General features: G+C 43.7%; 1 protein-coding gene and 1 long non-coding RNA gene across 32 annotated transcripts in view; both read left to right on the forward strand.

Moving 5' to 3' along the window:
• The first annotated feature begins 1,986 nt into the window (after positions 1–1,986).
• The window catches only part of csnk2a2a (casein kinase 2, alpha prime polypeptide a), a 23,367-nt gene continuing 9,958 nt past the window's right edge, over positions 1,987–15,395 (forward strand). The window contains exons 1-7 of the mRNA XM_042318472.1: positions 1,987–3,111; positions 3,550–3,661; positions 4,411–4,512; positions 5,389–5,439; positions 7,519–7,578; positions 7,746–7,829; positions 13,281–13,391. Of these exons, the coding sequence (XP_042174406.1) occupies positions 3,008–3,111; positions 3,550–3,661; positions 4,411–4,512; positions 5,389–5,439; positions 7,519–7,578; positions 7,746–7,829; positions 13,281–13,391 (624 nt within the window). The 5' untranslated portion in view covers positions 1,987–3,007. The remainder of the gene's footprint in view (positions 3,112–3,549; positions 3,662–4,410; positions 4,513–5,388; positions 5,440–7,518; positions 7,579–7,745; positions 7,830–13,280; positions 13,392–15,395) is intronic.
• The window catches only part of LOC121845953, a 4,106-nt gene continuing 2,108 nt past the window's right edge, over positions 13,398–15,395 (forward strand). For 15 of the 31 annotated variants that reach the window (XR_006082894.1, XR_006082892.1, XR_006082896.1 and 12 more), the window contains exon 1: positions 13,398–15,395. This exon is cut by the window's right edge. This is a non-coding gene — a long non-coding RNA (uncharacterized LOC121845953). The other 16 variants (XR_006082910.1, XR_006082919.1, XR_006082916.1 and 13 more) reach the window with 16 other exon arrangements.

Genomic DNA, 15,395 nt, shown 5'->3' on the forward strand with positions numbered 1-15,395 from the left:
TCCGTCAACGTGGGGCTCCCGAGTGGAACTGCATCTCAGTGTCCCTAAAGACCCTGGTCCGATTCCAGGCTGTATCACAACCGGCCGTGATTGAGAGTCCCATAGGGGGTGGCGCACAATTGACCCAGCGTCGTCCTCGTTTGGCCCGGGGGTAGGCCCGTCATTGTAAATAAGAATTTGTTCTTAACTGACTTGCCCAGTTACATCAAATAAAATGTGTACAGGGAATGGGCCGACGATGCTCACAACCTCTGAATCCTATACGTACTGTTTGTACATAAATATTACATGCTAACATATTAACAAACTTAGTGGTATAGAAGTTGTCAAAATGTGTTGAAGAACTGCTTCTGCTACCTGCTTTTCTACCCAGTTGAGTTGAGATTGTTTTGCGTTTTTGTATTTAAGCAAAAAAGGGGTGTGGAGGACATCCTCCGGTCCGGTGGCATTGTCCTCCGACAGGTGGGATCACTCCTACGCTACGCTCGTCCCTCAACCCACAGAGCAGACAGTTGGTCGTAAGACAACGGCCCACTGGTTTTTGTTTAAACCAGTAATGTCTACATCTGGATTTCAACCTAGCAGTTATCGTGTGATTTAAAAAATAAAAAATAAAAAAAACACACATCAATCTCTTCATCATGATTTTCATTTGGACATGTTGGCCTTGGTTTGTGCCTAGGAGGTCTTCATGTAAACCCTGCCAAGTTAGGGTCCCAATTGCACAAATTCTTCCCTCAGTTGCCCCTGAAATAGCTGTGAGAGGACTTTTATGTTAGTATGTCTATATGTTGAGGTGGAGAAGAAGGAGAAAAAAAGTATGTGATTATGTATGCAAGTTTATACATATGTTGTTGTTTTTTTTATATTGTTTTATGATAGTGTATTTGGAAGGAGAAAAAAAAGAAACTGTATGCTCACAATGTGTGTTTGGAATGAGGATATGCAACTGAAAGGTTAGCAGTGAGAATGTCATGTGGTGGATTCATCCTACATGGCACCCTATTCCCTATGTAGTATACCAGGGCCTCTGGTCAAAAGTAGTGCAAGCTATAGGGAGTAGGGTGCAACTTGGGAAGAAGTTTTATGTTTGACCTGGGTAGGATGATGAGGTAGTCAAGCACTTGTGTCTGCAGCTAGGCTATGAGCGTGTTTGACATCGCAGCCAAAACATTTTTTAAAGGCGTGAACGACTAATCTACAAATCACCTTGAATCATAATTAACTACTCAAATGTTTAGTTGCAGATCGGTCAGTCGGTCACAATTTCCCCATGATGCATCACGGTTTTGATGCTCTCGACAGGCCTTCTGCATGCCAACGTTGGTCAAATATGTCCCAGTCTGTGCGTCTGCCTCTGCTGCCATCAACTTTTGTCAACTGGGAGATATAGACGATGACATCATTCTGTGGCTTAATCTGTGTAGGCTACATTCAATCTTGAATGATATGTACAGTATATCATGTTCATATACACACTGCACTAACAAAATAAACAAATCTTACAATATTATTGTTTTACAGTATTTGTGTTCGCTTAAATACACTGGACAGTAACTTACCACACATTCGAGAGGGGGCAAAGTACTACTAGTCCTCTTAACAGGAAGTTCTTGACAGAAAACAGGAAACGGTCTCATACACAAACACAATACTTCAATGCACATGGAAATGTTGTCCACGAGGTGCACATTTTTTTAATTATCAGGTACCGAGGTGGAATTACAACACACCACACCTGAGAGAAAAGTGCATGTGAATATTGAGAGTGATCATGTGACTATTTTGGTACGCATTTCAGACTTTCACTAGATATTTGCCAGAAAGGTTTATATACATTTACTTAGTCAAATAAGATATAGTTTATGTTTCAATAAAGCAATTGCTAGGTTAAAAAATGTGTGATATATCTTTAAACGACACCCGCTACAAATGAAACCCCTGCTGGGTAGAATGCGGCCGGTAACAAGACAGAGTAGTGATCTTTGGGCCGCTACATCAACGACTCCAATAGTGGCTCCAATGTTGCGTTTTGGGGAGGGGGGGGTCACTGACAACTACTTCCGGGTGAGTTTTTTTTTTTTTGTTGCAACGGAGTCCACAGCAGCAGCAGCAGCTACGACTTGAACGACGGAGTCTTCTTAGGAATGAATATTTAAGCTAAACCCATTAGCCAGACTCAAAAACATATTCAAGCGGTTTCAAGTGTCATATTCTCAGGCATTTTTCTCGAACTTTGCGCCCTGGAGAGGGTGCCACCGCAAGCCCAAATACATGTCGTTGGACTTCCTACCCGAGTGCGCTGCTAGCTAGCTAACAGTAGCAGGCTAGCTAACGACAATCATTTCTACAGTAACGTACATGTAGCGAGACGGGATTTCACGTCTTTTCTAAACCAACTGACCGTTGTTAAATAACTTATTATCGCCACTCAAACTTGCTGTTTGATATTGTACTTATGTTGGCTTATCGTATTCGTTTACGTTAGTATTGTGATGGACACTGGGGCCCGACTTAGCTGGTTAGCATCTAGGCTAACTAGCTAACTTATCTTGCTTATACCAGAGGGGTCTGTCAAATTCAATTAGCTTGCCCAGCTCTCGGCCTCGTGAATTGCTTTTTAAACCATTTCTCGATTTGAGTTACTAGCTAGCTGTCCGATATTGAATCCTTATTGCCAATTGTGTTAGTCTACCTCGTCCTCTTTCCCCTTTCTCCTGTCGCCTCCCTGAAACTGGCGGTCCACTATAGCATCTTGCCAAACAGGCTGTTCAGGTGCATCAGGCACTCGCTCATCGTAGCTTTGACAATCCGCACAGCAAGTGCTGCCGACTGCGGTCACCAACTACGGACGAAAGTAGCCCAAACCAATGTTAAGCCATCTTACACGGAGTTAACTAAATCTAGGGTCCCCGAAAGTCGGTGCCCTGCCTTCCAATTTCGCGCCAAGAAGAGTAGTATTGTTGTGGAAGGTGAGCCCCATCAGCACCGGGCGTCCAAGCTCGCGATGCCCCCTCCTACGGTCAGCAGTAAAGCTCGGGTCTACACCGATGTCAACACGCAGAAGACCAGGGACTACTGGGACTACGATGCACACGTGCCAAGCTGGAGGTAAAAGAAGGATGTAGCTATTCTACTAACTGTTAGTTACTAGGGTTCTCTAATTCTGGAGAGTTGGGTGCGCACGCTTTCATTCCAAGCCTACAGGGTTTGATCAAACGTCTGTTTATCACTCAGTTGCTCTTCAGGACAGGAGTTAGGAGAACCCTGTTGTAAATGTGTATTAATCCCTTCCAGATAATCTGGATAATAACCCTACTGCATGCATGTACTCCTACCATTTCCCCCCGCTGGTCTCTTCTCAGGATTCTCTTGTTCTTCTCTCTCCAGTAATCAGGACAACCTGGTCTCTTCTCAGGATTGTCTTGTTCTTCTCTCTCCAGTAATCAGGACAACCTGGTCTCTTCTCAGGATTGTCTTGTTCTTCTCTCTCCAGTAATCAGGACAACCTGGTCTCTTCTCAGGATTGTCTTGTTCTTTTCTCTCCAGTAATCAGGACAACTACCAGTTGGTTCGTAAGCTGGGCCGGGGGAAATACAGCGAGGTGTTTGAAGCTGTCAACATCAGTAACAATGAGAAAGTGGTGGTTAAAATCCTCAAGGTGAGCTGCTGTCATTTTTTAAATGTGTTTTCAATGTTGTTGTTTTTCCCGTAGGTGTTATACAATGTTAATAGGCCCCTCAAACTAGACATGTGGCCCCCCCTGACTTAAAACAGTTGGCCTTCTATTGGCTTCAGTTGGATGGCGTCATATTCGTTAGTGCACACACCCAATTTTTTTATTTTACCTTTATTTTACTAGGCAAGTCAGTTAATAAGAACAAATTCTTGTTTTCAATGACGGCTAGGAACAGTGGGTTAACTGCCTGTTCAGGGGCAGAATGACAGATTTGTACCTTGTCAGCTCAGGGATTTGAACTTGCAACCTTCTGGTCACTAGTCCAACGCTCTAACCACTAGGCTACCCTGCCGCCCCTCCGCTCTAACCACTAGGCTACCCTGCCGCCCCTCCGCTCTAACCACTAGGCTACCCTGCCGCCCCTCCGCTCTAACCACTAGGCTAACCCTAGGCTACCCTGCCCCCTCCGCTCTAACCACTAGGCTACCCTGCCGCCCCTCCGCTCTAACCACTAGGCTACCCTGCCGCCCCTCCGCTCTAACCACTAGGCTACCCTGCCGCCCCTCCGCTCTAACCACTAGGCTACCCTGCCGCCCCAATGGAGTGTGTAGAGTTAAGTTTCGGTCCAGTTGTTTCCGTTTGGTTCTGGAGAATACGACCCTGCCTGTTTTGAGGCTTTGAGGGTGTTTTTGTTGTGTTAAGTCTGGGAAATGATTGATCTCTTGTTTCAGCCTGTCAAGAAGAAGAAGATCAAGCGAGAGATTAAGATCCTGGAGAACTTGCGTGGTGGAACCAACATAATCCGCCTGGTGGACACAGTGAAGGATCCTGTGGTATGTGTCTCTCTCTCGTAGAAATATCATCTCTAGAAGGGGCTTAGAGCCTCAAACAATCACATATTGACTGGTAAACTGGCAATGGATGCCAGTCATCCCATAATGACATCAATGATTTGTCCTGTTCTATAGATTCCATTTATGTTGTCTCTCCGGTCAGCCCCAATATACTATTCTATAGATTATATTTCTGTGGTCTCTCTGGTCAGCCCCAGTACTCCCTTCTATAGATTATATTTCTGTGGTCTCTCTGGTCAGCCCCAGTACTCCCTTCTATAGATTATATTTCTGTGGTCTCTCTGGTCAGCCCCAGTACTCCCTTCTATAGATTCTGTTTCTGTGGTCTCTGGTCAGGCCCAGTACTCACTTCTATAGATTATATTTCTGTGGTCTCTGGTCACCCATTGGGTGCATGTGTATTTGCATTTAGGGGTGCGACCTCCCCTCCACAAAAAGGGAATTAATGAGCCCACACTGTCACAGTGAGGTGCTGACTAACAGATTTACATTTCAGTTATTTAGCAGACTCTTATCCAGAGCCTCTCACAGTTAGTGCATTCATCTTAGCTAGGTAAGACAACCACCTATCACAGTCATAGTAAGTCAAACTTTTTCTCAAAGCCCGCTATCGGCAAATGAAGCCCCTCCCCCGATGAAGGCTATTTGGACAATGTTGGTGATAAATCCCACAAGCAAGGAGAGAGATGAGTGTGAGACTGTTTTCATTCTAATGTCTCTCCCATCCAGTTTATTTGCCTTTCGTGGTGTGCTGCTCTGCTTTTGTTTAAAATGTGTCCTCAACAATAGAACTCTCTCTCACTGCCATCTTCTTTATTAATCGAGGATGAATTCTCTCATCTTGTCTCTCTGCAGTCTAGAACGCCGGCACTTGTCTTTGAGTGTATCAATAACACCGATTTTAAGGTACTGATGTTTGGTGAATATCATGCATTCGTTTGAAACCACTACAACATTATTATTATTTTTTTTTAAGTTACTGATCTCTCTGTAAGGTAATTGTCTGTTTTGAAACGTTAAGACATGAAAATATACTGATATCATCTAACAAATACTTATTTAATCTGTAAACGTTTTTGAAAGGACATTGCATTTCCGAAAGGTTTCAGACCCCTTTGACTTTTTCCACATTTTGTTACAGCGCTATTCTAAAAATTGGTTACATTTGAAGAGAAAATACAATCTACACACAGTATCCCATCATGACAAAGCAAAAACAAATGTTTAGAATTTTTTTTTGCGAAACAAAACAAAATATCACATTTACATAAGTATTCAGACCCTTTACTCAGTACTTTGTTGAAGCACCTTTTTGCAGCGATTACAGCCTTGAGTCGTCTTGGGTATGATGCTACAAGCTTGGCAAGTTTCTCCCGTTCTTCTCCACAGATTCTCTCAAGCTCTGTCAGGTTGGATGGGAAGCGTTGCTGCACATCTATTTTCAGGTCTTAACAGAGATGTTCGATCAGGTTCAAGTTTTGGCTCTGGCTGGGCCACTCAAGGACATTGAGACTTGTCCCGAAGCCACTCCTGCATTGTCTTATCTGTGTGCTTAGGGTCTTTGTCCTGTTGGAAGGTGAACCTTCATCCCAGTCTGAGGTCCTGAGCACTCTGGAGCAGGTTTTCATCAAAGATCTCTCTGTACTTTGCTCCGTTCATCTTTCCCTCGATCCTGCCTAGTCTCCCAGTCCCTGCCGCTGAAAATCATCCCCAGAGCATGATGCTGCCACCACCATTCCTCACTGTAGGGATGGTGCCAGGTTTCCTCCAGAGCATGATGCTGCCACCACCATTCCTCACTGTAGGGATGGTGCCAGGTTTCCTCCAGAGCATGATGCTGCCACCACCATTCCTCACTGTAGGGATGGTGCCAGGTTTCCTCCAGAGCATGATGCTGCCACCACCATGCCTCACTGTAGGGATGGTGCCAGGTTTCCTCCAGAGCATGATGCTGCCACCACCATGCCTCACTGTAGGGATGGTGCCAGGTTTCCTCCAGAGCATGATGCTGCCACCACCATGCCTCACTGTAGGGATGGTGCCAGGTTTCCTCCAGAGCATGATGCTGCCACCACCATGCCTCACTGTAGGGATGGTGCCAGGTTTCCTCCAGAGCATGATGCTGCCACCACCATGCCTCACTGTAGGGATGGTGCCAGGTTTCCTCTAGAGGTGACGCTTGGAATTCAGGCCAATCAGTTAAATTTTGGTTTCATCTGACCAGAGAAAATGGTCAGTCTTTAGGCGCCTATTGGCAAACTCCAAGCAAGCTGTCGTGTGCCTTTTACTGAGGAGTGGCTTCCGTCTGGCCACTCTACCGTAAAGGCCAGATTGGTGGAGTGCTACATAGATGGTTGTCCTTCTAGAAGGTTCTCCCATCTCCACAGAGGAACTCTAGAGCTTTGTCAGAGTGACCATTGGGTTCTTGGTCACCTCCCTGACCGAGGCCCTTCCCCACGATTGCTCAGTTTGTCCGGGCGGCCAGCTCTAGGGAGATTCTTGGTGGTTCCAAACTTCTTCCATTTTAAGAATGATGGAGACCACTGTGTTCTTGGGGACCTTCAATGCTGCATACATTTTTGTTTTTTTGCTCTGACATGCACTGTCCACTGTGGGACATTTTTTATATAGCCAGGTGTGTGCATGTCCGATCAATTGAACTTCCCACCTGTGGGCTCCAATCAAGCTGTAGAAACATCTCAAGGATGATCAATGGAAACAGGATTCACCTGAGATATTGAGTCTCAAAGTAAAGGTTCTGAATACTTATGTAAAAAAATATATTTTTTCAATAATTTTTTCAATTTCCGAATTTAACAAAACCAGTTTTTGGTTTGTCATTATGGGGTATTGTGTGTAGATTGAGGACATTTCTTCTTTACTACATTTTAGAATAAGGCTGTAACAAAATGTGGAATAGTCAAGTGGTATGAATACTTTCCAAATGCACTGTAGTTAAACTTTTTGTTTTAATTTCATTCACAGGAACTTTACCAGAAGTTAACAGACTTTGATATTCGTTTCTATGTGTACGAGCTTCTCAAGGTAAGGGAAACTGGCAGGTCCCCTTGCTTGGCTCTGCTGCATCCCACTTTTCAAATAATTTGGCTTCAATTTGTTTCCATTGACATTTTTTTTGGGGGGGGTCAAGAGGGCCTGAAACGAGTCTTCAGATATAAAGACTGTGTTGTCCTTTGTGTTGTCTCCTACAGGCTCTGGACTACTGCCATAGCATGGGGATCATGCACAGAGACGTCAAACCACACAATGTCATGATCGACCACCAGACGAGAAAGGTAGCCATCCGATCATCTTTATTTAAACAGGTTATTCTCATTGAGATCTGAGACCTGTGAGCAACATCAAACACTCCCTCTGTCAGGGTTGGGGTTTCTTCATTTCCTGATTTTTCATCAGGATTTCTGGTTTGCTGACATCATCCTCTATTCATACATGATGGAAGTTGGCCCCGCCCCCAAACAATATTCTCTTTTTGTCCTGGTTCTCTACAGGGTTAAAAAAAATATATATATATTTAACCTTTTATTTTTTTCAGGGAGTCATACTGAGACCAAGGTTTCTTTTACAGATGAGAAACATGGTCATAAAAAAACAAATGCATTCATCAGTACTAAAGTCCTCAATCAGCTTCTTGAATTGACCCAGAGACACCAAAACATTCATCAGTACTAATGTCCTCAATCAGCTTCTTGAATTGACCCAGAGACACCAAAACATTCATCAGTACTAATGTCCTCAATCAGCTTCTTGAATTGACCCAGAGACACCAAAACATTCATCAGTACTAATGTCCTCAATCAGCTTCTTGAATTGACCCAGAGACACCAAAACATTCATCAGTACTAATGTCCTCAATCAGCTTCTTGAATTGACCCAGAGACACCAAAACATTCATCAGTAATAATGTCCTCAATCAGCTTCTTGAATTGACCCAGAGACACCAAAACATTCATCAGTACTAATGTTCAATCAGCTTCTTGAATTGACCCAGAGACACCAAAACATTCATCAGTAATAATGTCCTCAATCAGCTTCTTGAATTGACCCAGAGACACCAAAACATTCATCAGTACTAATGTCCTCAATCAGCTTCTTGAATTGACCCAGAGACACCAAAACATTCATCAGTACTAATGTCCTCAATCAGCTTCTTGAATTGACCCAGAGACACCAAAACATCACATTTTGAATATTGTTCCACAAATGCAGTGGACGAAAAAAAAAACTAAAAGCTGGTTTACCTAACTCAATACAGACTGAATGAATTTTCCAGACTTATGCACTCATGTCTAGAGGTTAGTAATGATGTTAGGTACAGTGAGTCTTTTTTTGTAAAAAGGCTTTATGAATGAAAACACAGCAATGTATCAGCCTACGTGATATCAGAGACGGCCAGACCAACTTCACGGTAGAGAATGATAAAATAAATCAAATAACATTTTATGTTGTGAGTACAACGGGTGTAGACTTTACCGTGAAATGCTTCCTTACCAGCCCTCTCGCAGCAATGCAGAGGTAAAAAGTAATTGAAAATAACCATAACAAGGCTGCATACAAGGAGTACCGGTTCCAATAGACTTATGTACATTAGATATTTCTCCTTCATTTTCAATACATTTTGCAAAAGTGTAAATCCCCCCCCCTTCACTTTCACTTTGTTATTACTGGCTATGGTATGTAGAGGAGAGAGAAAAATCATTGAATCCATGTTAAATTCAGGCTGTAACACAACAAAATGTGGAATAAGTCAAGGGGTTTGAATACTTTCTGAAGGCACTGTACATGTTGGTAGCTAGGGGGTAACTCGGTGGTAGCTAGGGGTAGGGTAACTAGGGGGTAGCTAGGGGTAGGGTAACTAGGGGGTAGCTAGGGGTAGCTAGGGGGGATAACTAGGTGGTAGCTCGGTGGTAGCTCGGTGGTAGCTAGGGGTAGGGTAACTAGGGGGGCTAGGGGTACTCGGTGGTAGCTAGGGGTAGGGATAACTAGGGGTAGCTAGGGGTAGCTCGGTGGTAGCTAGGGGTAGGGTAACTAGGTGGTAGCTCGGTGGTAGCTAGGGGTAGGGTAGCTAGGGGGTAACTCGGTGGTAGCTAGGGGTAGGATAACTAGGTGGTAGCTCGGTGGTAGCTAGGGGTAGGGTAACTAGGGTGGTAGCTAGGGGTAAGGGGTCGGTGGTAGCTAGGGGTAGGATAACTAGGTGGTAGCTCGGTGGTAGCTAGGGGTAGGATAACTAGGTGGTAGCTCGGTGGTAGCTAGGGGTAGGGTAACTAGGGGGTAGCTAGGGGGTAACTCGGTGGTAGCTAGGGGTAGGATAACTCTGTGGTAGCTCGGTGGTAACTAGGGGTAAAAGGCAGGATGGATAATACAGTAGCAGAGTGTGGCTACAGTCCAGTGAGTGTGCATAGAGCCAGTGGAAGAATGTAAGTGCAAACAAGGGAGTCAATGCAAATAGTCTGGTTAGCCGTTTGATTAACTGTTGAGCACAGGGGTTTCCGTTAGCCGGCTTTTGGCCAATTTACATTTCTGATGTTGTTGAATAACGGATATAAATTGCTACCGGCCAATTGTCCGGTAGAAGAAGATCCCATTTAGAAATGATTATCTTCAGCCTATTCATAGACGGTAATACCAGTCGATGCAAACACATTTGACGAGTCATGCCTATCGGTCTAGTGGTTAATTTAGTGGAATTAAATGGGTGAGGTGTAGTGCAGTATATTCGTTATGCGTCTTATCACACCGTACACATGCAGAGCCTTTGAGGGGAATGTCTGTCAGACAGCATCTCCCACGGCAACGGAAGGCAGGCTTCATCACCTCACTCACCACTTTGCAGTGAGCTGGAGGCAGTATGCGTTTTTAGAAAACATTAACTTAATTGTTTGAAACTTGAATGTTTTTAGCGACCCGTGCTAGTTGTTGATAATCCTGGTCATATTAGCGACCCGTGCTAGTTGTTGATAATCCTGGTCATATTAGCGACCCGTGCTAGTTGTTGATAATCCTGGTCGTATTAGCGACCCGTGCTAGTTGTTGATAATCCTGGTCGTATTAGCGACCCGTGCTAGTTGTTGATAATCCTGGTCGTATTAGCGACCCGTGCTAGTTGTTGATAATCCTGGTCGTATTAGCGACCCGTGCTAGTTGTTGATAATCCTGGTCTAGTTGTTGATATTAGCGACCCGTGCTAGTTGTTGATAATCCTGGTCGTATTAGCGACCCGTGCTAGTTGTGCGTATTAGCGACCCGTGCTTGTTGATAATCCTGGTCGTATTAGCGACCCGTGCTAGTTGTAGATAATCCTGGTCGTATTAGCGACCCGTGCTAGTTGTAGATAATCCTGGTCGTATTAGCTAGTTGTAGATAATCCTGGTCGATTAGCGACCGTGCTAGCGACCCGTGCTGTAGATAATCCTGGTCGTATCAGCGACCCGTGCTAGTTGTAGATAATCCTGGTCGTATCAGCGACCCGTGCTAGTTGTAGATAATCCTGGTCGTATCAGCTAGTTGTAGATAATCCCCGTAGCGACCCGTGCTAGTTGTAGATAATCCTGGTCGTATCAGCGACCCGTGCTAGTTGTAGATAAGATAATCCTGGATAATCCTGGTCGTATCAGCGACCCGTGCTAGTTGTAGATAATCCTGGTCGTATCAGCGACCCGTGCTAGTTGTAGATAATCCTGGTCGTATCAGCGACCCGTGCTAGTTGTAGATAATCCTGGTCGTATCAGCGACCCGTGCTAGTTGTAGATAATCCTGGTCGTATCAGCGACCCGTGCTAGTTGTAGATAATCCTGGTCGTATTAGCGACCCGTGCTAGTTGTAGATAATCCTGGTCGTATTAGCGACCCGTGCTAGTTGTTGATAATCCTGGTCGTATTAGCGACCCGTGGTAGTTGTTGATAATCCTGGTCGTATTAATGACCCGTGGTAGTTGTTGATAATCCTGGTCGTATTAATGACCCGTGGTAGTTGTTGATAATCCTGGTCGTATTAATGACACGTGGTAGTTGTTGATAATCCTGGTCGTATTAGCGAACCCGTGCTAGTTGTTGATAATCCTGGTCGTATAAGCGACCCGTAGAACAGGGTTGGAGTTAAAAGCTACAGGAGGGTATCTCTCCAGGATCAGGGTTGGAGTTAACCTACTGGAGGGTAGCTCTCCAGGAACAGGGTTGTAAACCCCTGATATAGATGTCACCATAGTCTAGGACCGGTAGGAACATCTACTGAATATTCTACTTTCGACTATTTAGCGAGAGGCAGGACCTATTTCTATAGAAGAAGCCCATTTTTTAATAATGTATGTTATGATAAACACCATTCCTGCCCCTGTTCCCTACTAATCTAGGCCAGTGTTTCCCAAATAGCTGGCCTCATAGCAGCTGTAGCTGCAGCTAATTTCTCCTGGGTCAGAAGCAGAGCATCAACACTGTTGTTTTATAAGGAGGGTCACAGAAGTGCGTCCCAAATATCACCTGGTGTGCACACTCGATTTTTACCTCTTACAACCGTCCGCAAGCTTACATTGTTTTGCTACACGAATTCAGCAGTAATCCGTAATCTTCTCACTGTAATGTAATGGCATTGGATTAGTGGATGCATAGGTTAGTGGGAGTTCCTACCATATTTGTTACGCCTGTCATTTCCTTTTAGAATCAGTCAAGGGAAGTAAACAAGGTCACACTTTGGGAGGAAGAAGAGATAATTGGGTCTCATCCAGAGAGGGAACTTCAGAAGGTGCTAAATGGGTCAGGGTATGGCACCAAAACGCTGTGAAGATGGAGAGGGGGGTCCAGGGTGGGGCGGGCTGTCATGGTTCTGTTTCGCCACCAGGTGGCAGTAATGGAGCTGCAGCAAGCAGAACACAAAGCTGAAGGCCAAGATTTTTCAAAATGGTTTCAACCTTTTTAATTTAACTAGGCAAGTCGGTTTAAGAACAAATTCTTATTTTAGAAATGACGGCCTACACCGGCCAAACCCGGACGGCGCTGGGCCAATTGTGCGCAGCCCTATGGGACTCCCAATCACGGCCGGTTGTGATACAGCCTGGATTCGAACCAGGGTGTCTGTAGTGATGCCTCTAGAGCTGAGATGCAGTGCCTTAGACCTGCTGTGCCACTCGGGATCCCTTCAAATTAAAGATGAGTGTAGAGAATCATTGTAGCATCTAAACCGCAGTGAAATATATTTTTCATGACCCAAAATATTGTATTTTCAGCTGTTTTTGAAGCAAATCTGAAAGTTAGAGGCAAAAAAACTAAACGTAAGAACTGGAAGCATAGAAATAGCACCCATAGAATAGATCTTAGACTTGCGTTCAATAAGAATGACAGATCTGTAACACACGTTTCTATGTGAATTTGGTCTGGTCGTCCTAGAAGTGACATTTTGCGGCTTTATGGATCAATTCCTTTTAAAAAAAAATCAATAACCAATAATATTAGTATTAATATTAAATTGTATGAATTTAAAAATGATCCATTTAATATTCAGACGATTTTCAACTGAATTCCTTTACCTTTTACTGTTTTTCAAAATGTAAATTTATCCCAAACATACTGTAGATCCGTAGTTCCCAGATGGTCGACTAGTTGGTGGGTCAGAAGGACATTTTGAAAAGGCTTAGAAGGCAGGTTAACATAATGCAAAACAGGAAGCTCTGCTTCTGTAGATGTCACACTGCCCTAAAAACCCCTCTAATTCCTCTGTCTCTCTCTGTCTCTCAGCTGCGTCTCATAGACTGGGGTCTGGCTGAGTTCTACCACCCAGCTCAGGAATACAACGTCAGGGTGGCCTCCCGTTATTTTAAAGGACCGGAGCTGCTAGTGGACTATCAGGTAGACACTAGTTATTAACACACTACTTACACCATGTGGACTATCAGGTAGACACTAGTTATTAACACACTACTTACACCATGTGGACTATCAGGTAGACACTAGTTATTAACACACTACTTACACCATGTGGACTATCAGGTAGACACTAGTTATTAACACACTACTTACACCATGTGGACTATCAGGTAGACACTAGTTATTAACACACTACTTACACAATGTGGACTATCAGGTAGACACTAGTTATTAACACACTACTTACACCATGTGGACTATCAGGTAGACACTAGTTATTAACACACTACTTACACCATGTGGACTATCAGGTAGACACTAGTTATTAACACACTACTTACACCATGTGGACTATCAGGTAGTCACTAGTTATTAACACACTACTTACACCATGTGGACTATCAGGTAGTCACTAGTTATTAACACCTCCCACTACTTACACCATGTGGACTATCAGGTAGTCACTAGTTATTAACACCTCCCACTACTTACACCATGTGGACTATCAGGTAGTCACTAGTTATTAACACCTCCCACTACTTACACCATGTGGACTATCAGGTAGTCACTAGTTATTAACACCTCCCACTACTTACACAATGTGGACTATCAGGTAGTCACTAGTTATTAACACCTCCCACTACTTACACCATGTGGACTATCAGGTAGTCACTAGTTATTAACACCTCCCACTACTTACACAATGTGGACTATCAGGTAGTCACTAGTTATTAACACACTACTTACACCATGTGGACTATCAGGTAGTCACTAGTTATTAACACCTCCCACTACTTACACAATGTGGACTATCAGGTAGTCACTAGTTATTAACACACTACTTACACCATGTGGACTATCAGGTAGACACTAGTTATTAACACCTCCCACTACTTACACCATGTGGACTATCAGGTAGTCACTAGTTATTAACACCTCCCACTACTTACACAATGTGGACTATCAGGTAGTCACTAGTTATTAACACACTACTTACACCATGTGGACTATCAGGTAGTCACTAGTTATTAACACCTCCCACTACTTACACCATGTGGACTATCAGGTAGTCACTAGTTATTAACACACTACTTACACCATGTGGACTATCAGGTAGTCACTAGTTATTAACACCTCCCACTACTTACACCATGTGGACTATCAGGTAGACACTAGTTATTAACACCTCCCACTACTTACACCATGTGGACTATCAGGTAGACACTAGTTATTAACACACTACTTACACCATGTGGACTATCAGGTAGTCACTAGTTATTAACACCTCCCACTACTTACACCATGTGGACTATCAGGTAGACACTAGTTATTAACACCTCCCACTACTTACACCATGTGGACTATCAGGTAGTCACTAGTTATTAACACCTCCCACTACTTACACAATGTGGACTATCAGGTAGTCACTAGTTATTAACACACTACTTACACCATGTGGACTATCAGGTAGACACTAGTTATTAACACCTCCCACTACTTACACCATGTGGACTATCAGGTAGACACTAGTTATTAACACACTACTTACACCATGTGGACTATCAGGTAGACACTAGTTATTAACACACTACTTACACCATGTGGACTATCAGGTAGACACTAGTTATTAACACTACTTACACCATGTGGACTATCAGGTAGACACTAGTTATTAACACACTACTTACACCATGTGGACTATCAGGTAGACACTAGTTATTAACACACTACTTACACCATGTGGACTATCAGGTAGACACTAGTTATTAACACCTCCCACTACTTACACCATGTGGACTATCAGGTAGTCACTAGTTATTAACACTACTTACACCATGTGGACTATCAGGTAGACACTAGTTATTAACACACTACTTACACCATGTGGACTATCAGGTAGTCACTAGTTATTAACACCTCCCACTACTTACACCATGTGGACTATCAGGTAGACACTAGTTATTAACACACTACTTACACCATGTG

This window comes from Oncorhynchus tshawytscha, unplaced genomic scaffold (assembly GCF_018296145.1).
Source record: "Oncorhynchus tshawytscha isolate Ot180627B unplaced genomic scaffold, Otsh_v2.0 Un_scaffold_1349_pilon_pilon, whole genome shotgun sequence".
Lineage (NCBI taxonomy): Eukaryota > Metazoa > Chordata > Actinopteri > Salmoniformes > Salmonidae > Oncorhynchus > Oncorhynchus tshawytscha.